Source organism: Mesoplodon densirostris, chromosome 2 (genome assembly GCF_025265405.1).
Source record: "Mesoplodon densirostris isolate mMesDen1 chromosome 2, mMesDen1 primary haplotype, whole genome shotgun sequence".
NCBI classification, from domain to species: Eukaryota; Metazoa; Chordata; class Mammalia; order Artiodactyla; family Ziphiidae; genus Mesoplodon; species Mesoplodon densirostris.
Genome location: NC_082662.1, coordinates 128,629,276 through 128,650,234, shown reverse-complemented (window position 1 = coordinate 128,650,234; position 20,959 = coordinate 128,629,276). Strand labels below are relative to the sequence as shown.

At 35.2% G+C, this 20,959-nt stretch overlaps 1 protein-coding gene across 1 annotated transcript in view; it reads right to left on the bottom strand.

The window, feature by feature from the left end:
- LOC132476092 (centrosomal protein of 170 kDa-like) overlaps positions 1-20,959 on the bottom strand; it is a 197,710-nt gene that overhangs the window by 77,739 nt on the left and 99,012 nt on the right. The window contains exon 13 of the mRNA XM_060077823.1: positions 10,749-10,883. Coding sequence (XP_059933806.1) covers positions 10,749-10,883 — 135 coding nt within the window. The remainder of the gene's footprint in view (positions 1-10,748; positions 10,884-20,959) is intronic.

The window sequence follows — 20,959 nt, the reverse complement described above, 5'->3', positions numbered from 1 at the left end:
TATAACTTATCGTCAGCCTTCCAAATCCACAAAAATATAAGAAATGTTTAATAAGGACCTAGAAGAACTAAAGAGCAAACAAACAATGATGAACAACACAATAAATGAAAGTAAAAATTCTCTAGAAGGAATCAATAGCAGAATAAATGAGGCAGAAGAACAGATAAGTGACCTGGAAGACAAAATAGTGGATATAACTACCACAGAGCAGAATAAAGAAAAAAGAATGAAAAGCATTGAGGACAGTCTCAGAGACCTCTGGGACAACATTAAACACACCAACATTCGAATTACAGGGGTCCCAGAAGAAGAAGAGAAAAAGAAAGGAACTGAGAAAACATTTGAAGAGATTATAGTTGGAAACTTCCCTAATATGGGAATGGAAATAGTCAATCAAGTCCAGGAAGCACAGAGACTCCCATACAGGAGAAATCCAAGGAGAAACATGCCAAGACACATATTAATCAAACTATCAAAGATTAAATACATAGAAAAAATACTGAAAGCAGCAAGGAAAATAAAACAAATAACATAAAAGGGAATCCCCGTAAGGTTAACAGCTGATGTTTCAGCAGAAACTCTGCAAGCCAGAAGGGAGTAGCAGGACATACTTAAAGTGATGAAAGGGAAAAACCTACAACCAAGATTACTCTACCTAGCGAGGATTTCATTCAGATTTGACAGAGAAATTAAAACCTTTACAGACAAGCAAAAGCTAAGAGAATTCAGCACCACCAAACCAGCTTTACAACAAACGTTAATGGAATTTCTCTAGGCGGGAAACAAAAGAGAAGGAAAAGACCTACAATAACAAAGCAAAAACAATTAAGAAAATGGGAAAAGGAACATACATATCAACAATTACCTTAAATATAAATGGATTAAATGCTCCAACCAAAAGACACAAACTGGATGAGTGGATATAAAAACAAGACCCGTATATATGCTGTCTACAGAGACCCACTTCAGACCTTGGGAAACGTACAGACTGAAAGAGGGATGGAAAAAGATATTCCATGCAAATGGAAATCAAAAGAAAGCTGCAGTAGCAATTCTCGTATCAGACAAAATAGACTTTAAAATAAAGACTATTACAAGAGACAAAGAAGGACACTACATAGTGATCAAAGGACCAACCCAAGAAGAAGATATAACAATTGTAAATATTTATGCACCCAACATAGGAGCACCTCAATACACAGGCAATTGCTAACAGCCATAAAAGGAGAAATCGACAGTAACACAATCATAGTAGGGGACTTTAACACCCCACTTTCACCAATGGACAGATCAACCAAAATGAAAATAAATAAGAAAATACAAGCTTTAAATGATACATTAAACAAGATGGATTTAATTGATATTTATAGGACATTCCATCCAAAAGCAACAGAATACACTTTCTTCTCAAGTGCTCATGGAATATTCGCCATGATAGATCATATCTTGGGTCACAAATCAAGCCTTGGTAAATTTAAGAAGATGGAAATAATATCAAGTATCTTTTCTGATATGCTATGAGACTAGATATCAATTACAGGAAAAAAACTGTAAAACTCCTAACACGTGGAGGCTAAACAATACGCTATTAAACAACCAAGAGATCACTGAACAAATCAGAGAGGAAATCACAAAACACCTAGAAACAAATGATAATGAAAACATGATGACTGAAAACCTACGGGATGCAGCAAAGGCAGTTCTAAGAAGGAAGTTTATAGCAATACAATCCTACCTCACGAACAGGAAACATCTCAAATAAACAACCTAACCTTACAACTAAAGCAATCAGAGAAAGAAGAACAAAAAAACCCCAAAGTTAGCAGAAGGAAAGAAATCATAAATATCAGATCAGAAATAAATGAAAAAGAAATAAAGGAAATGAGAGCAAAGATCAATAAAACTAAAAGCTGGTTCTTTCAGAAGAGAAACAAAATTGATAAACCATTAGACAGACTCACCAAGAAAAAAAGGGAGAAGGCTCAAATCAGCAGAATTAGAAATGAAAAAGGAGAAGTAACAACTTACACTCCAGAAATACAAAGGATCATGAGCGATTACTACAAGCAACTCTATGCCAATAAAATGGACAACCTGGAAGTAATGGACAAACTCTTAGAAAAGCACAACCTTTCGAAACTGAACCAGGAAGAAATAGAAAATATAAGCAGACCAATCACAAACACTGAAATTGAAACTGTGATTCAAAATCTTCCAACAAACAAAAGCCCAGGACCAGATGGCTTCACAAGTGAATTCTATCAAACATTTACAAAAGAGCTAACACCTATCCTACTCAAACTCTTCCAAGATATACTAGAGGGAGGAACACTCCCAAACTCATTCTATGAGGGCACTGTCATCCAGATACCAAAACCAGACAAAGATGTCACAAAAAAAGAAAACTACAAGCCAATATCACTGATGAACATAGATGCAAAAATCCTCAACAAAATACTAGCAAACAGAATCCAACAGCACATTAAAAGGATCATACACCATGATCAAGTGGGGTTTATCCCAAGAATGCAAGGACTCTTCAATATATGCAAATCAATCAATGTGATACACCATATTAACAAATTGAAGCAGAAAAACCATATGATCATCTCAGCAGATGCAGGAAAAGCTTTTGACAAAATTCAACACTCTTTTATGATAAAAACTCTAAAGAAAGTGGGAATAGAGGGAATTTACCTCAACATAATAAAGTGCATATATGACAAACCCACAGCCAACATTGTTCTCAATGGTCAAAAACTGAAACCATTTCCTCTAAGATCAGGAACAAGACAAGGTTGCCCACTCTCACCACTACTATTCAACATAGTTTGAGAAGTTTTAGCCGCAGCAATTAGAGAAGAAAAATAAATAAAAGGAATCCAAATCAGAAAAGAGGAAGTACAACTGTCAGTTAACAGATGACATGATACTATACATTGAGAATCCTAAAGATGCTACTAGAAAACTACTAGAGCTAATCAATGAATTTGGTAAAGTAGCAGGATACAACATTAATGCACAGAAATCGCTTGCATTCCTATACACTAATGATGAAAAATCTGAAAGAGAAATTAAGGAAACACTCCCATTTACCATTGCAACAAAAAGAATAAAATAGCTAGGAATAAACCTACCTAAGGAGACAAAAGACCTGTATGCAGAAAACTATAAGATACTGATGAAAGAAATTAAAACAGATGGAGAGATATACCGTGTACTTGGACTGAAGAAGTCAAAATTGTGAAAATGACTCTACTACCCAAAGTAATCTACAGATTCAATGTCATCCCTATGAAACTAGCAATGGCATTTTTCACAGAACTAAAATAAAAAATTTCACAATTTGTGTGGAAACACAAAAGACCCCAAAGAGCCAAAGCAATCTTGAGAAAAAGAAACAGAGCTGGAGGAATCAGGCTCCCTGAATTCAGACTATATACTACAAAGCTACAGTAATCAAGACAGTATGGTACTGGCACAAAAACAGAAATATAGATCAATGGAACAGGATAGAAAGCCCAGAGGTAAACCCACACACATATGGTCAACTTATCTTTCATAAAGGAGGCAAGAATAAACAATGGAGAAAAGACAGCCTCTTCAATAAGTGGTGCTGGGAAAACTGGACAGCTACATGTGAAAGAATGAAATTAGAATACTCCCTAACACCATACACAAAAATAAACTCCAAATGCATTAAAGACCTACATGCAAGGCCAGACACTATCAAACTCTTAGAGGAAAACATAGGACACTCTATGACATAAATCACAGCAAGATCCTTTTTGACCCACCTCCTAGAGAAATGGAAATAAAAACAAAAACACACAAATGGGACCTAACGAAACTTAAAAACTTCTGCACTGCAAAGGAGACTGTAAACAAGACGTAAAGACAACCCTTAGAATGGGAGAAAATATTTGAAAATGAAGCAACTGACAAAGCATTATCTCCAAAATATACAAGCAGCCCACACAGCTCAATATCAAAAAAAACAAAGAACCCAATCCAAAAAAAGGGCAGAAGACCTAAATAGGCATTTCTCCAAAGAAGATAGATATACAGATTGCCAACAAACACATGAAAGGATGCTCAGCGTCAGTAATCATTAGAGAAATGCAAATCAAAACCACAATGCGGTATCACCTCACACCATTCCAAATGGGCATCATCAAAAAATCTACAAACAATAAATGCTGGAAAGGGTGTGAAGGAAAGGGAACCCTCTTACACTGTTGGTGGGAATGTAAATTGAAACAGCCACTATGGAGAACAGTATGGAGGTTCCTTAAAATACTAAAAATAGAAGTACCATATGTCCCAGCAATCCCACTACTGGGAATATACTGTGAGAAAAGCATAATTCAAAAAAAGTCATGTACCACAATGGTCACTGCAGCACTATTTACAATAGCCAGGACATGGGAGCAACCTAAGTGTCCATCTACAGATGAATGGATAAAGAAGATGTGGCACATATACAGAATGGAATATTACTCAGTCATAAAAAGAAACCAAATTATTTGTAGTGAGGTGGATGGACCTAGAATCTGTCATACAGAGTGAAGTAAGTCAGAAAGAGAAAAACAAATACCATATGCTAACATGTATATATGGAATCTAAAAAAAAAAAAAAGTTCTGAAGAACCTAGGGGCAGAACAGGAGTAAAGATGCAGACTTAAGAGAATGGACTTGAGGATGCGGGGAGAAGGAAGGGTAAGCTGGGACGAAGTGAGAGAGTGGCATGGACATATATACACTACCAAATATAAAACAGACAGCTAGTGGGATGCAGCCACTTAGCACAGGGAGATCAGATTGGTGCTTTGTGACCACCTAGAGGGGTGGGAGGGACACGTAAGAGGGAGGGGATATGGGCATATAAGTATACATATAGCTGATTCACTTTGTCATACAGCAGAAACTAACACAATGTGAAGCAATTATACTCCAATAAAGATGTTAAATAAATAAGCAAACCTATCCTATCTATCTATCGTCATTCATTCATTCATTCATTCATTTTGCTCTCCACATCCTTACAGGTAACAGAGTAATCCTGAGAACAAGGGTTAGTAGTTTCCTACTACCACTACCTGAATACCCAAATAAAATGATGTGGCTGAACTATGAAGCAATAACTACAAAAAGCTGGCCCAGAGGTATAGCATTTATCATTTACTTGTTATTCACGATTCAAATGAGTATGTTTCCAATTTTCCTCCCTTGTGAAAAAAAACTTCACAGTTAATACTGACATACTTTTAATATGTTTTCACATTATAACACATTAAAAAAGCAGAGATCAACAACTGCACATAACTATGTTTAAGATTATTATTTCCTAAGTTAGTCCTACTTCAAAATTGCCTTTACTCCAAGGACTAGAAACCCTGAGACTTACACAAGTTAACACCTAATTTAACCAGAAATCGCTTATCTAACAATGTCAAGCAGCACAACAGAGTGGAAAGGCAGCATATATGATATGATTAGTGGAAAGTAGTGAGAAGATTTGAAATCAGGTAAGTCCTGTCTCTATCAGTCCTTAATTCTCATTTTCCTCATTGTTAAATGAGAAAATAATATCTACCCATAAGATTGTTGTGAAGATTCAGTGAGATAAGTTATCCAGAAAAAGTCTGGCACAAAGTAGGCACAAAAGTAAATGTTTCTCTTACTTTTCCTCCCCCAACTCTTCAACATAGCTAATTAGGGAAACAAGAAGCTAAAACCAAAAATCTAACTCTAAAATAAAAAACCCAAGACAGATATGACAACACCTATATCCTCATATTTGTGATCTTTACTACCAGGAAAGTCCTTCATTGAGAACCTTTTTTGGCTATTTACTCAGATTACATGTGGCAAATCTGGAGGGGATATAAAAGCAAGGATTAAGGTCAGACATATTGCGCTAAGAAGAGTCAAGTTGTCGAGATAAGACAAAAAACAATCAAGAGCAGACACACGGCTCAAAAACACAGTAGTTCAGAACCATTCATTCAGTATATGGAGCAAACAGTCTTACATACTTCAAGTCTCCCAAAGGCATCACTGTAATGTATCATAGTTCAATCACTGATGTTCATAATGATGCTTCTGAGTCATAAAGCAAACATTTAAATTATATTCAGCCTTCTGTGCTTAAGAAGGCAATGACATGGGTAATTCATTTAATAGAAATATAGGAAATGGTTAAACTTAGAAAAAAATTTCAGTTGTAAAAGTAAAGTTCAGTCATCTGGAAAATTCATTATGTAGAGGAATTCATTTCTCTGAAGATGATAAAACCAGATCAAGTGTGGGCCTGGTATATTTTGGAATTGTACGCCCACTAGAAAAATTATTAGGGGTCTTCTAAATTAATATAGAAAAATAAAACAGCTTTCCTCTTTCCGTACACTGACGAAACATTCTGAAATTTATGAATTTAACATGCATTTCTATTCAAAACCTATTTTGCTTATACTAAAGTAAACTAAATTATATACTAAAATACTAATATTTTATTTATACCAATATTTTATTATTAATCTCAATTGCTAGATATTTAAAAGTATTTAATAACTGATTATGCTAGAATTAATTATGTTTATCAAAATCAGAAGAGCAATATCCTTAAATTCTTAAGGTATTTTATGATTGTGTGACCTTCCAGGGAAACTGATAACATACATAATTCAGAAAATATGTTCCCTTCATTCTTCTGTACTAAATTAAATGAAATATTAAGCTGTTTCAAGATGATAAAGACTATAATTATGAAGGCAAATTCTGCTTGAGATATCCATCCAACCTAGTATATTCAAGTACTTCAAATTACAAAGACTGGGAAACTCCTTTTACCAAAAAGGAACTACAACTCAAAAGTTTTCAAATTTAGTTTAATTAGATTAAAAATCAGTGTAAAAGAGCCAAAAATCTACTCTTCACAGTTGTACACACCTTTTCAAACTGTATGCAACACTTAAAGGTCTTTAATTGTAACCTAAGAAGTGTTTAAACCGTTTAAACCAAGTTAGAAGGTAGAAGAGCATACCTGATCTAAAATGAGGACAAATTCTCCTTTAATAGGACTCAAATATTCACACAATTTCAGGAGAACGTGATTGCTCTAATATTTGCTTCTAGGGTTCTTTGGGCTTTAAGGGAAATTGGTAGGAGATTCTGGATACACATGGACCCACAGAAAGGGACATAAAAAGTTACTAGGTAGTAGATTCTCTATTATCCTTTCTGGAATGTTCACCTTTCAAAATAAATACTAAGATTTTACAGTCTAAAAATTGGTAACCAAGAAGCAAATAACTTTTTGCTTTTACCAAAAAAGCATGCTTAGAGCACAAATAAACTAATCATTTATATTTCATAATCTGAAACACTAAAAAAAAACCTTAATTTCAAAATGACCAAGTGAAATAGCATTCAATACGCATTTTCAAATTTGATTCTACAATATATGCTGGCATCATAAATTATTTCAAATTAGTAAACTGTTTCTCTCACCCTATATTTTAAAAGACTACAAATGATAAATCTGAAACAATAACATCCTCATACTAATATAAGAAAGCAAATGAGACTCTCATTAAGGCTTTTAATCAGCTGAATCTGACAGAGTGCTTCAAGCTACTTAACAAAAGACGTGCATCACTTAATTCCTTCTAACTCAAAAATAATCCCAAGATTATTAGACAGCTTTTGTCATCTGGCAGAAAAGATACTCAATGAGACACGCCACACAGCTGGTAATCATTTAAGAATTTAGTTTCATTCACATGGATGAAATTACTACTGGATGTTTCACAGTTTGAAATTCATTTCATTAACTTAGGTATGAGAGATCAATTTTTTATGTCAATTTGTTTTTGGAGTGCTTGTTTTAATCTTTATACTATACGAAGTATATTCTTTTGGAGTGACTGTGTGTGTGTGTGTGTGTGTGTGTGTGTGTGTGTAATGACTGCTGAAATGTTAGCTGTTTGTGGTTAAGAGCATGGACTCGAGTCAGGCTACCTGGGTTCAAATCCCAGCTAAACTACTTGCTAGCAGGGTGACCTTGTGAATAAATTCACATAACCTTGCCGCCGTTTCCTTATTTATAAAATGGGGATGATAACAGTAACTACTTTTAGGTATCACTGTGAAAGGATTAAATGATTAAACATATGCAGGGCACTAAGAAGAGTGTCTTGATAAAGCAAGCACCACTGAAGTGTTAGCTGTTGTTAATAAGTCATGGTTCTGTCTCCAGGACAAAAATTACATTTACTGTATTTACATTTATTATAATTACATTGATTGTATTCTAGAAGATATGTATTTCAGACTTCAAAAGTTCTTTTGTGTGTGAGGGTGGAAGGATCTTTAATGGCCAGATAAACTCAGTATCACAATTATTTTCAGAATTTGGCAACAGTTAAATTCTGCTGTGTTTTCTTCTAAGTTAACCACCAATTATTAGCACATTTTTTTTCTCACTCTCCTCTCTCTCTCTCTCTCTCCCCCTTCCTTCCTCTCTCTCTCCCCCTCCCCTTCTCTCTCTCCCTCTCTCTCTTTCTCCTAGATGGCTCTAGTACACAGTGATAATATAATATGTGATTCCTGAAGGAACTTATAGTTTAGATGAAAAGGCATACACACAAAATACTGAAGGAAAGTGTTACATATTAGCAATAGATATAAACAGACATACCCTTTAGAATTTTATATTACCTGATTTATGTGTATACATGTCTGTGGGAGAAGAGCAGGCAGGAATTAGTCTAATTTATGTGGAAATGCACTGGGAGAGAGCACTAAACAACTGGTAGTGGGACGCAAGGCTAAGAAAGTGGGACAAAATTAGAGAGAACTTTGACATAATACCTATTGGGCAAGCAAAAGGAAGCTACTGTAGTTTCTTAAAGAAAGGAAAAAAAAAACGGCAGCTTAGATTTATTATACAAAATGAACTGCAGAAGGGTTGAAACTGGAAATAGTTCAGTTATGATTAATGGAAAAAAAGGGCAACAGAAGTAGGCAATATAATAGATGAGGTGAAAGGAAGGGAAGACACAAAGATTTCATATAAAGTAGACATTCTTGACTGCCTTCCAAAATCCATTTCCTATTCCTCCCTCCTACAAGAACTCCAACATTCCCAGGTATCTCTAACTCTTCCCTGATACAGCTCATGTGCCTTAGGGGGAAAACTAACCCCATATTCAGCTTCAGGATGGGTACAATTGGCTTAAGGATAATCTCATAACCCTTGCCAGGGATTGGTTCAGAAATAAGCAGGTGACCTACTCCTGAACCCATGAGAGGCCAATGAGATGACAAATGTGTTGAAAACTTTGGGGAGAGTTTCCAGGGGTTCTTCTAGAAGCGACCTTTGCTATTTCCCACTGGATGTGATCAAAGCAGCATGCACTCCAACTGCTACTGGCAAGCAGCCTATGAGTACGAGGGGAAACTCCCTCAGTATGCAGCCACTGTGAATAGAAGGGCAGAAAGTCCGAGAGAAAATAGCTAGCTGATGACACCATTGAGATGCTGCATTAACCAATCCTGAAGAGGTTCAGTTATTTATTTTAGCCAGTAGAATTCCTTCCTGTTTAGTCTCAGGTGGCATTTCTATTATTTGCATTTGAGGGTATGCTAAATAATACTAAGTTTCTGAGCTTGAACATGAAGAAAAAAACGTGTTGGCCACAGAAACAAGGAAACTGAGATGGGAATTTATTTGCAAAGTTGACAACTTTCAGTTTGGGGCACTTTAAGATCAAGTTGATAAGGCCAGCTTTCTAAGACTTGTACTCTGGTAAAATTAGAGCATATTTAAGCACCAGTGCTCTTATTCTCCAGCTAATAAAAACCTCTTATTTACCTTGTAGAATTATGGTCAAAGGTAGAAAGTTGACAGAACTTCTGATGGAATCTATCCTTAACTCAGAGTCAAAGTTGGCTTTCCATACTGCTCCCTGGTGCCTGTATTTAATTCCTCCAGTTCTAATCCTTATCTGCTATTATCACAGAAACTGGCTGTTCATCCTTCAGTGTTGATGTCCTTGTCAAGTCCTTATGTGACAGACAACTGATACCTCCATTTATTTCCTGGAAATCTTGATTTTCTGGCTTTTCACTTAGCTCATTACTCAACTCCTCCAGCAACAAAAGATTATGTTCCTTGACTATTTATCTGAGAATGTGATTCAGAATTATTTCTTCCTTCTGGCTGCTCAACAGCTAATCTTGTTGTTACCATACCCCAACAAATTGGGCATGCTGAGATTTTAAAGAAGTTTTAAACTTCATACATTTTGAACATAATAAAAAATTTTCATTTAAAAATATGATTATATGTTTGTGAATCTAATGAAAACACACAAAACTAGTTTGTATTTACTATTTTGGTCTAATTAAAACATTTAAAAAATTATTTTAAAATACTTAAAATGTCCAATTATATTACTTAACTATATATCAAGTTTTAACACCCTCATAAATAAGTTAAATAAGGAAAAATATTTTAAATAAAAGTGATTTACAAAGATATTAGAATTAATACTTTATGAGAGAATCATTCATAATAAATAAATTTAATTTAAAATGACAATGTCATTAAAACATTCATCAACTATTTTTAACATATTAAAGAATAGGGGACACATCTCTTTTAAGGGTAGACAGATTTTTGCTTTGATGATAAGTTCTTCCTAAAATACCTACTTAATGTCATAGTCTGAGCTTTTTTTACCTGATGTTCCAGTTTCACGATTTTTCTCTTCAGGCTTGCCACTTGACTTGAAAGCTCTTTGTTCATCCACCTCATCATCCCCCAACCATGATGGTTTCCGATATAATGGAGGAAGACGGGGCATAGCCGAAGTACCTGGAAAGAGGTGGGAAAAATCTGTCTAAAGCATATGAAACAGAAAAAAAAAAAAAAAAAAAAGCTTTTGCAGAATGCTAGAATCGCCCAGTTGATTTATTAAACGAAGAAGTACAGCTGACCCCTGAACAACACGGGGTTAAGAGCCTCAACCCTCCCTGCAGTTGAAAATTTGAGTATAACTTATCGTCAGCCTTCCAAATCCACAAAAATATAAGAAATGTTTAATAAGGACCTAGAAGAACTAAAGAGCAAACAAACAATGATGAACAACACAATAAATGAAAGTAAAAATTCTCTAGAAGGAATCAATAGCAGAATAAATGAGGCAGAAGAACAGATAAGTGACCTGGAAGACAAAATAGTGGATATAACTACCACAGAGCAGAATAAAGAAAAAAGAATGAAAAGCATTGAGGACAGTCTCAGAGACCTCTGGGACAACATTAAACACACCAACATTCGAATTACAGGGGTCCCAGAAGAAGAAGAGAAAAAGAAAGGAACTGAGAAAACATTTGAAGAGATTATAGTTGGAAACTTCCCTAATATGGGAATGGAAATAGTCAATCAAGTCCAGGAAGCACAGAGACTCCCATACAGGAGAAATCCAAGGAGAAACATGCCAAGACACATATTAATCAAACTATCAAAGATTAAATACATAGAAAAAATACTGAAAGCAGCAAGGAAAATAAAACAAATAACATAAAAGGGAATCCCCGTAAGGTTAACAGCTGATGTTTCAGCAGAAACTCTGCAAGCCAGAAGGGAGTAGCAGGACATACTTAAAGTGATGAAAGGGAAAAACCTACAACCAAGATTACTCTACCTAGCGAGGATTTCATTCAGATTTGACAGAGAAATTAAAACCTTTACAGACAAGCAAAAGCTAAGAGAATTCAGCACCACCAAACCAGCTTTACAACAAACGTTAATGGAATTTCTCTAGGCGGGAAACAAAAGAGAAGGAAAAGACCTACAATAACAAAGCAAAAACAATTAAGAAAATGGGAAAAGGAACATACATATCAACAATTACCTTAAATATAAATGGATTAAATGCTCCAACCAAAAGACACAAACTGGATGAGTGGATATAAAAACAAGACCCGTATATATGCTGTCTACAGAGACCCACTTCAGACCTTGGGAAACGTACAGACTGAAAGAGGGATGGAAAAAGATATTCCATGCAAATGGAAATCAAAAGAAAGCTGCAGTAGCAATTCTCGTATCAGACAAAATAGACTTTAAAATAAAGACTATTACAAGAGACAAAGAAGGACACTACATAGTGATCAAAGGACCAACCCAAGAAGAAGATATAACAATTGTAAATATTTATGCACCCAACATAGGAGCACCTCAATACACAGGCAATTGCTAACAGCCATAAAAGGAGAAATCGACAGTAACACAATCATAGTAGGGGACTTTAACACCCCACTTTCACCAATGGACAGATCAACCAAAATGAAAATAAATAAGAAAATACAAGCTTTAAATGATACATTAAACAAGATGGATTTAATTGATATTTATAGGACATTCCATCCAAAAGCAACAGAATACACTTTCTTCTCAAGTGCTCATGGAATATTCGCCATGATAGATCATATCTTGGGTCACAAATCAAGCCTTGGTAAATTTAAGAAGATGGAAATAATATCAAGTATCTTTTCTGATATGCTATGAGACTAGATATCAATTACAGGAAAAAAACTGTAAAACTCCTAACACGTGGAGGCTAAACAATACGCTATTAAACAACCAAGAGATCACTGAACAAATCAGAGAGGAAATCACAAAACACCTAGAAACAAATGATAATGAAAACATGATGACTGAAAACCTACGGGATGCAGCAAAGGCAGTTCTAAGAAGGAAGTTTATAGCAATACAATCCTACCTCACGAACAGGAAACATCTCAAATAAACAACCTAACCTTACAACTAAAGCAATCAGAGAAAGAAGAACAAAAAAACCCCAAAGTTAGCAGAAGGAAAGAAATCATAAATATCAGATCAGAAATAAATGAAAAAGAAATAAAGGAAATGAGAGCAAAGATCAATAAAACTAAAAGCTGGTTCTTTCAGAAGAGAAACAAAATTGATAAACCATTAGACAGACTCACCAAGAAAAAAAGGGAGAAGGCTCAAATCAGCAGAATTAGAAATGAAAAAGGAGAAGTAACAACTTACACTCCAGAAATACAAAGGATCATGAGCGATTACTACAAGCAACTCTATGCCAATAAAATGGACAACCTGGAAGTAATGGACAAACTCTTAGAAAAGCACAACCTTTCGAAACTGAACCAGGAAGAAATAGAAAATATAAGCAGACCAATCACAAACACTGAAATTGAAACTGTGATTCAAAATCTTCCAACAAACAAAAGCCCAGGACCAGATGGCTTCACAAGTGAATTCTATCAAACATTTACAAAAGAGCTAACACCTATCCTACTCAAACTCTTCCAAGATATACTAGAGGGAGGAACACTCCCAAACTCATTCTATGAGGGCACTGTCATCCAGATACCAAAACCAGACAAAGATGTCACAAAAAAAGAAAACTACAAGCCAATATCACTGATGAACATAGATGCAAAAATCCTCAACAAAATACTAGCAAACAGAATCCAACAGCACATTAAAAGGATCATACACCATGATCAAGTGGGGTTTATCCCAAGAATGCAAGGACTCTTCAATATATGCAAATCAATCAATGTGATACACCATATTAACAAACTGAAGCAGAAAAACCATATGATCATCTCAGCAGATGCAGGAAAAGCTTTTGACAAAATTCAACACTCTTTTATGATAAAAACTCTAAAGAAAGTGGGAATAGAGGGAATTTACCTCAACATAATAAAGTGCATATATGACAAACCCACAGCCAACATTGTTCTCAATGGTCAAAAACTGAAACCATTTCCTCTAAGATCAGGAACAAGACAAGGTTGCCCACTCTCACCACTACTATTCAACATAGTTTGGGAAGTTTTAGCCGCAGCAATTAGAGAAGAAAAATAAATAAAAGGAATCCAAATCAGAAAAGAGGAAGTACAACTGTCAGTTAACAGATGACATGATACTATACATTGAGAATCCTAAAGATGCTACTAGAAAACTACTAGAGCTAATCAATGAATTTGGTAAAGTAGCAGGATACAACATTAATGCACAGAAATCGCTTGCATTCCTATACACTAATGATGAAAAATCTGAAAGAGAAATTAAGGAAACACTCCCATTTACCATTGCAACAAAAAGAATAAAATAGCTAGGAATAAACCTACCTAAGGAGACAAAAGACCTGTATGCAGAAAACTATAAGATACTGATGAAAGAAATTAAAACAGATGGAGAGATATACCGTGTACTTGGACTGAAGAAGTCAAAATTGTGAAAATGACTCTACTACCCAAAGTAATCTACAGATTCAATGTCATCCCTATGAAACTAGCAATGGCATTTTTCACAGAACTAAAATAAAAAATTTCACAATTTGTGTGGAAACACAAAAGACCCCAAAGAGCCAAAGCAATCTTGAGAAAAAGAAACAGAGCTGGAGGAATCAGGCTCCCTGAATTCAGACTATATACTACAAAGCTACAGTAATCAAGACAGTATGGTACTGGCACAAAAACAGAAATATAGATCAATGGAACAGGATAGAAAGCCCAGAGGTAAACCCACACACATATGGTCAACTTATCTTTCATAAAGGAGGCAAGAATAAACAATGGAGAAAAGACAGCCTCTTCAATAAGTGGTGCTGGGAAAACTGGACAGCTACATGTGAAAGAATGAAATTAGAATACTCCCTAACACCATACACAAAAATAAACTCCAAATGCATTAAAGACCTACATGCAAGGCCAGACACTATCAAACTCTTAGAGGAAAACATAGGACACTCTATGACATAAATCACAGCAAGATCCTTTTTGACCCACCTCCTAGAGAAATGGAAATAAAAACAAAAACACACAAATGGGACCTAACGAAACTTAAAAACTTCTGCACTGCAAAGGAGACTGTAAACAAGACGTAAAGACAACCCTTAGAATGGGAGAAAATATTTGAAAATGAAGCAACTGACAAAGCATTATCTCCAAAATATACAAGCAGCCCACACAGCTCAATATCAAAAAAAACAAAGAACCCAATCCAAAAAAAGGGCAGAAGACCTAAATAGGCATTTCTCCAAAGAAGATAGATATACAGATTGCCAACAAACACATGAAAGGATGCTCAGCGTCAGTAATCATTAGAGAAATGCAAATCAAAACCACAATGCGGTATCACCTCACACCATTCCAAATGGGCATCATCAAAAAATCTACAAACAATAAATGCTGGAAAGGGTGTGAAGGAAAGGGAACCCTCTTACACTGTTGGTGGGAATGTAAATTGAAACAGCCACTATGGAGAACAGTATGGAGGTTCCTTAAAATACTAAAAATAGAAGTACCATATGTCCCAGCAATCCCACTACTGGGAATATACTGTGAGAAAAGCATAATTCAAAAAAAGTCATGTACCACAATGGTCACTGCAGCACTATTTACAATAGCCAGGACATGGGAGCAACCTAAGTGTCCATCTACAGATGAATGGATAAAGAAGATGTGGCACATATACAGAATGGAATATTACTCAGTCATAAAAAGAAACCAAATTATTTGTAGTGAGGTGGATGGACCTAGAATCTGTCATACAGAGTGAAGTAAGTCAGAAAGAGAAAAACAAATACCATATGCTAACATGTATATATGGAATCTAAAAAAAAAAAAAAGTTCTGAAGAACCTAGGGGCAGAACAGGAGTAAAGATGCAGACTTAAGAGAATGGACTTGAGGATGCGGGGAGAAGGAAGGGTAAGCTGGGACGAAGTGAGAGAGTGGCATGGACATATATACACTACCAAATATAAAACAGACAGCTAGTGGGATGCAGCCACTTAGCACAGGGAGATCAGATTGGTGCTTTGTGACCACCTAGAGGGGTGGGAGGGACACGTAAGAGGGAGGGGATATGGGCATATAAGTATACATATAGCTGATTCACTTTGTCATACAGCAGAAACTAACACAATGTGAAGCAATTATACTCCAATAAAGATGTTAAATAAATAAGCAAACCTATCCTATCTATCTATCGTCATTCATTCATTCATTCATTCATTTTGCTCTCCACATCCTTACAGGTAACAGAGTAATCCTGAGAACAAGGGTTAGTAGTTTCCTACTACCACTACCTGAATACCCAAATAAAATGATGTGGCTGAACTATGAAGCAATAACTACAAAAAGCTGGCCCAGAGGTATAGCATTTATCATTTACTTGTTATTCACGATTCAAATGAGTATGTTTCCAATTTTCCTCCCTTGTGAAAAAAAACTTCACAGTTAATACTGACATACTTTTAATATGTTTTCACATTATAACACATTAAAAAAGCAGAGATCAACAACTGCACATAACTATGTTTAAGATTATTATTTCCTAAGTTAGTCCTACTTCAAAATTGCCTTTACTCCAAGGACTAGAAACCCTGAGACTTACACAAGTTAACACCTAATTTAACCAGAAATCGCTTATCTAACAATGTCAAGCAGCACAACAGAGTGGAAAGGCAGCATATATGATATGATTAGTGGAAAGTAGTGAGAAGATTTGAAATCAGGTAAGTCCTGTCTCTATCAGTCCTTAATTCTCATTTTCCTCATTGTTAAATGAGAAAATAATATCTACCCATAAGATTGTTGTGAAGATTCAGTGAGATAAGTTATCCAGAAAAAGTCTGGCACAAAGTAGGCACAAAAGTAAATGTTTCTCTTACTTTTCCTCCCCCAACTCTTCAACATAGCTAATTAGGGAAACAAGAAGCTAAAACCAAAAATCTAACTCTAAAATAAAAAACCCAAGACAGATATGACAACACCTATATCCTCATATTTGTGATCTTTACTACCAGGAAAGTCCTTCATTGAGAACCTTTTTTGGCTATTTACTCAGATTACATGTGGCAAATCTGGAGGGGATATAAAAGCAAGGATTAAGGTCAGACATATTGCGCTAAGAAGAGTCAAGTTGTCGAGATAAGACAAAAAACAATCAAGAGCAGACACACGGCTCAAAAACACAGTAGTTCAGAACCATTCATTCAGTATATGGAGCAAACAGTCTTACATACTTCAAGTCTCCCAAAGGCATCACTGTAATGTATCATAGTTCAATCACTGATGTTCATAATGATGCTTCTGAGTCATAAAGCAAACATTTAAATTATATTCAGCCTTCTGTGCTTAAGAAGGCAATGACATGGGTAATTCATTTAATAGAAATATAGGAAATGGTTAAACTTAGAAAAAAATTTCAGTTGTAAAAGTAAAGTTCAGTCATCTGGAAAATTCATTATGTAGAGGAATTCATTTCTCTGAAGATGATAAAACCAGATCAAGTGTGGGCCTGGTATATTTTGGAATTGTACGCCCACTAGAAAAATTATTAGGGGTCTTCTAAATTAATATAGAAAAATAAAACAGCTTTCCTCTTTCCGTACACTGACGAAACATTCTGAAATTTATGAATTTAACATGCATTTCTATTCAAAACCTATTTTGCTTATACTAAAGTAAACTAAATTATATACTAAAATACTAATATTTTATTTATACCAATATTTTATTATTAATCTCAATTGCTAGATATTTAAAAGTATTTAATAACTGATTATGCTAGAATTAATTATGTTTATCAAAATCAGAAGAGCAATATCCTTAAATTCTTAAGGTATTTTATGATTGTGTGACCTTCCAGGGAAACTGATAACATACATAATTCAGAAAATATGTTCCCTTCATTCTTCTGTACTAAATTAAATGAAATATTAAGCTGTTTCAAGATGATAAAGACTATAATTATGAAGGCAAATTCTGCTTGAGATATCCATCCAACCTAGTATATTCAAGTACTTCAAATTACAAAGACTGGGAAACTCCTTTTACCAAAAAGGAACTACAACTCAAAAGTTTTCAAATTTAGTTTAATTAGATTAAAAATCAGTGTAAAAGAGCCAAAAATCTACTCTTCACAGTTGTACACACCTTTTCAAACTGTATGCAACACTTAAAGGTCTTTAATTGTAACCTAAGAAGTGTTTAAACCGTTTAAACCAAGTTAGAAGGTAGAAGAGCATACCTGATCTAAAATGAGGACAAATTCTCCTTTAATAGGACTCAAATATTCACACAATTTCAGGAGAACGTGATTGCTCTAATATTTGCTTCTAGGGTTCTTTGGGCTTTAAGGGAAATTGGTAGGAGATTCTGGATACACATGGACCCACAGAAAGGGACATAAAAAGTTACTAGGTAGTAGATTCTCTATTATCCTTTCTGGAATGTTCACCTTTCAAAATAAATACTAAGATTTTACAGTCTAAAAATTGGTAACCAAGAAGCAAATAACTTTTTGCTTTTACCAAAAAAGCATGCTTAGAGCACAAATAAACTAATCATTTATATTTCATAATCTGAAACACTAAAAAAAAACCTTAATTTCAAAATGACCAAGTGAAATAGCATTCAATACGCATTTTCAAATTTGATTCTACAATATATGCTGGCATCATAAATTATTTCAAATTAGTAAACTGTTTCTCTCACCCTATATTTTAAAAGACTACAAATGATAAATCTGAAACAATAACATCCTCATACTAATATAAGAAAGCAAATGAGACTCTCATTAAGGCTTTTAATCAGCTGAATCTGACAGAGTGCTTCAAGCTACTTAACAAAAGACGTGCATCACTTAATTCCTTCTAACTCAAAAATAATCCCAAGATTATTAGACAGCTTTTGTCATCTGGCAGAAAAGATACTCAATGAGACACGCCACACAGCTGGTAATCATTTAAGAATTTAGTTTCATTCACATGGATGAAATTACTACTGGATGTTTCACAGTTTGAAATTCATTTCATTAACTTAGGTATGAGAGATCAATTTTTTATGTCAATTTGTTTTTGGAGTGCTTGTTTTAATCTTTATACTATACGAAGTATATTCTTTTGGAGTGACTGTGTGTGTGTGTGTGTGTGTGTGTGTGTGTGTGTAATGACTGCTGAAATGTTAGCTGTTTGTGGTTAAGAGCATGGACTCGAGTCAGGCTACCTGGGTTCAAATCCCAGCTAAACTACTTGCTAGCAGGGTGACCTTGTGAATAAATTCACATAACCTTGCCGCCGTTTCCTTATTTATAAAATGGGGATGATAACAGTAACTACTTTTAGGTATCACTGTGAAAGGATTAAATGATTAAACATATGCAGGGCACTAAGAAGAGTGTCTTGATAAAGCAAGCACCACTGAAGTGTTAGCTGTTGTTAATAAGTCATGGTTCTGTCTCCAGGACAAAAATTACATTTACTGTATTTACATTTATTATAATTACATTGATTGTATTCTAGAAGATATGTATTTCAGACTTCAAAAGTTCTTTTGTGTGTGAGGGTGGAAGGATCTTTAATGGCCAGATAAACTCAGTATCACAATTATTTTCAGAATTTGGCAACAGTTAAATTCTGCTGTGTTTTCTTCTAAGTTAACCACCAATTATTAGCACATTTTTTTTCTCACTCTCCTCTCTCTCTCTCTCTCTCCCCCTTCCTTCCTCTCTCTCTCCCCCTCCCCTTCTCTCTCTCCCTCTCTCTCTTTCTCCTAGATGGCTCTAGTACACAGTGATAATATAATATGTGATTCCTGAAGGAACTTATAGTTTAGATGAAAAGGCATACACACAAAATACTGAAGGAAAGTGTTACATATTAGCAATAGATATAAACAGACATACCCTTTAGAATTTTATATTACCTGATTTATGTGTATACATGTCTGTGGGAGAAGAGCAGGCAGGAATTAGTCTAATTTATGTGGAAATGCACTGGGAGAGAGCACTAAACAACTGGTAGTGGGACGCAAGGCTAAGAAAGTGGGACAAAATTAGAGAGAACTTTGACATAATACCTATTGGGCAAGCAAAAGGAAGCTACTGTAGTTTCTTAAAGAAAGGAAAAAAAAAACGGCAGCTTAGATTTATTATACAAAATGAACTGCAGAAGGGTTGAAACTGGAAATAGTTCAGTTATGATTAATGGAAAAAAAGGGCAACAGAAGTAGGCAATATAATAGATGAGGTGAAAGGAAGGGAAGACACAAAGATTTCATATAAAGTAGACATTCTTGACTGCCTTCCAAAATCCATTTCCTATTCCTCCCTCCTACAAGAACTCCAACATTCCCAGGTATCTCTAACTCTTCCCTGATACAGCTCATGTGCCTTAGGGGGAAAACTAACCCCATATTCAGCTTCAGGATGGGTACAATTGGCTTAAGGATAATCTCATAACCCTTGCCAGGGATTGGTTCAGAAATAAGCAGGTGACCTACTCCTGAACCCATGAGAGGCCAATGAGATGACAAATGTGTTGAAAACTTTGGGGAGAGTTTCCAGGGGTTCTTCTAGAAGCGACCTTTGCTATTTCCCACTGGATGTGATCAAAGCAGCATGCACTCCAACTGCTACTGGCAAGCAGCCTATGAGTATGAGGGGAAACTCCCTCAGTATGCAGCCACTGTGAATAGAAGGGCAGAAAGTCCGAGAGAAAATAGCTAGCTGATGACACCATTGAGATGCTGCATTAACCAATCCTGAAGAGGTTCAGTTATTTATTTTAGCCAGTAGAATTCCTTCCTGTTTAGTCTCAGGTGGCATTTCTATTATTTGCATTTGAGGGTATGCTAAATAATACTAAGTTTCTGAGCTTGAACATGAAGAAAAAAACGTGTTGGCCACAGAAACAAGGAAACTGAGATGGGAATTTATTTGCAAAGTTGACAACTTTCAGTTTGGGGCACTTTAAGATCAAGTTGATAAGGCCAGCTTTCTAAGACTTGTACTCTGGTAAAATTAGAGCATATTTAAGCACCAGTGCTCTTATTCTCCAGCTAATAAAAACCTCTTATTTACCTTGTAGAATTATGGTCAAAG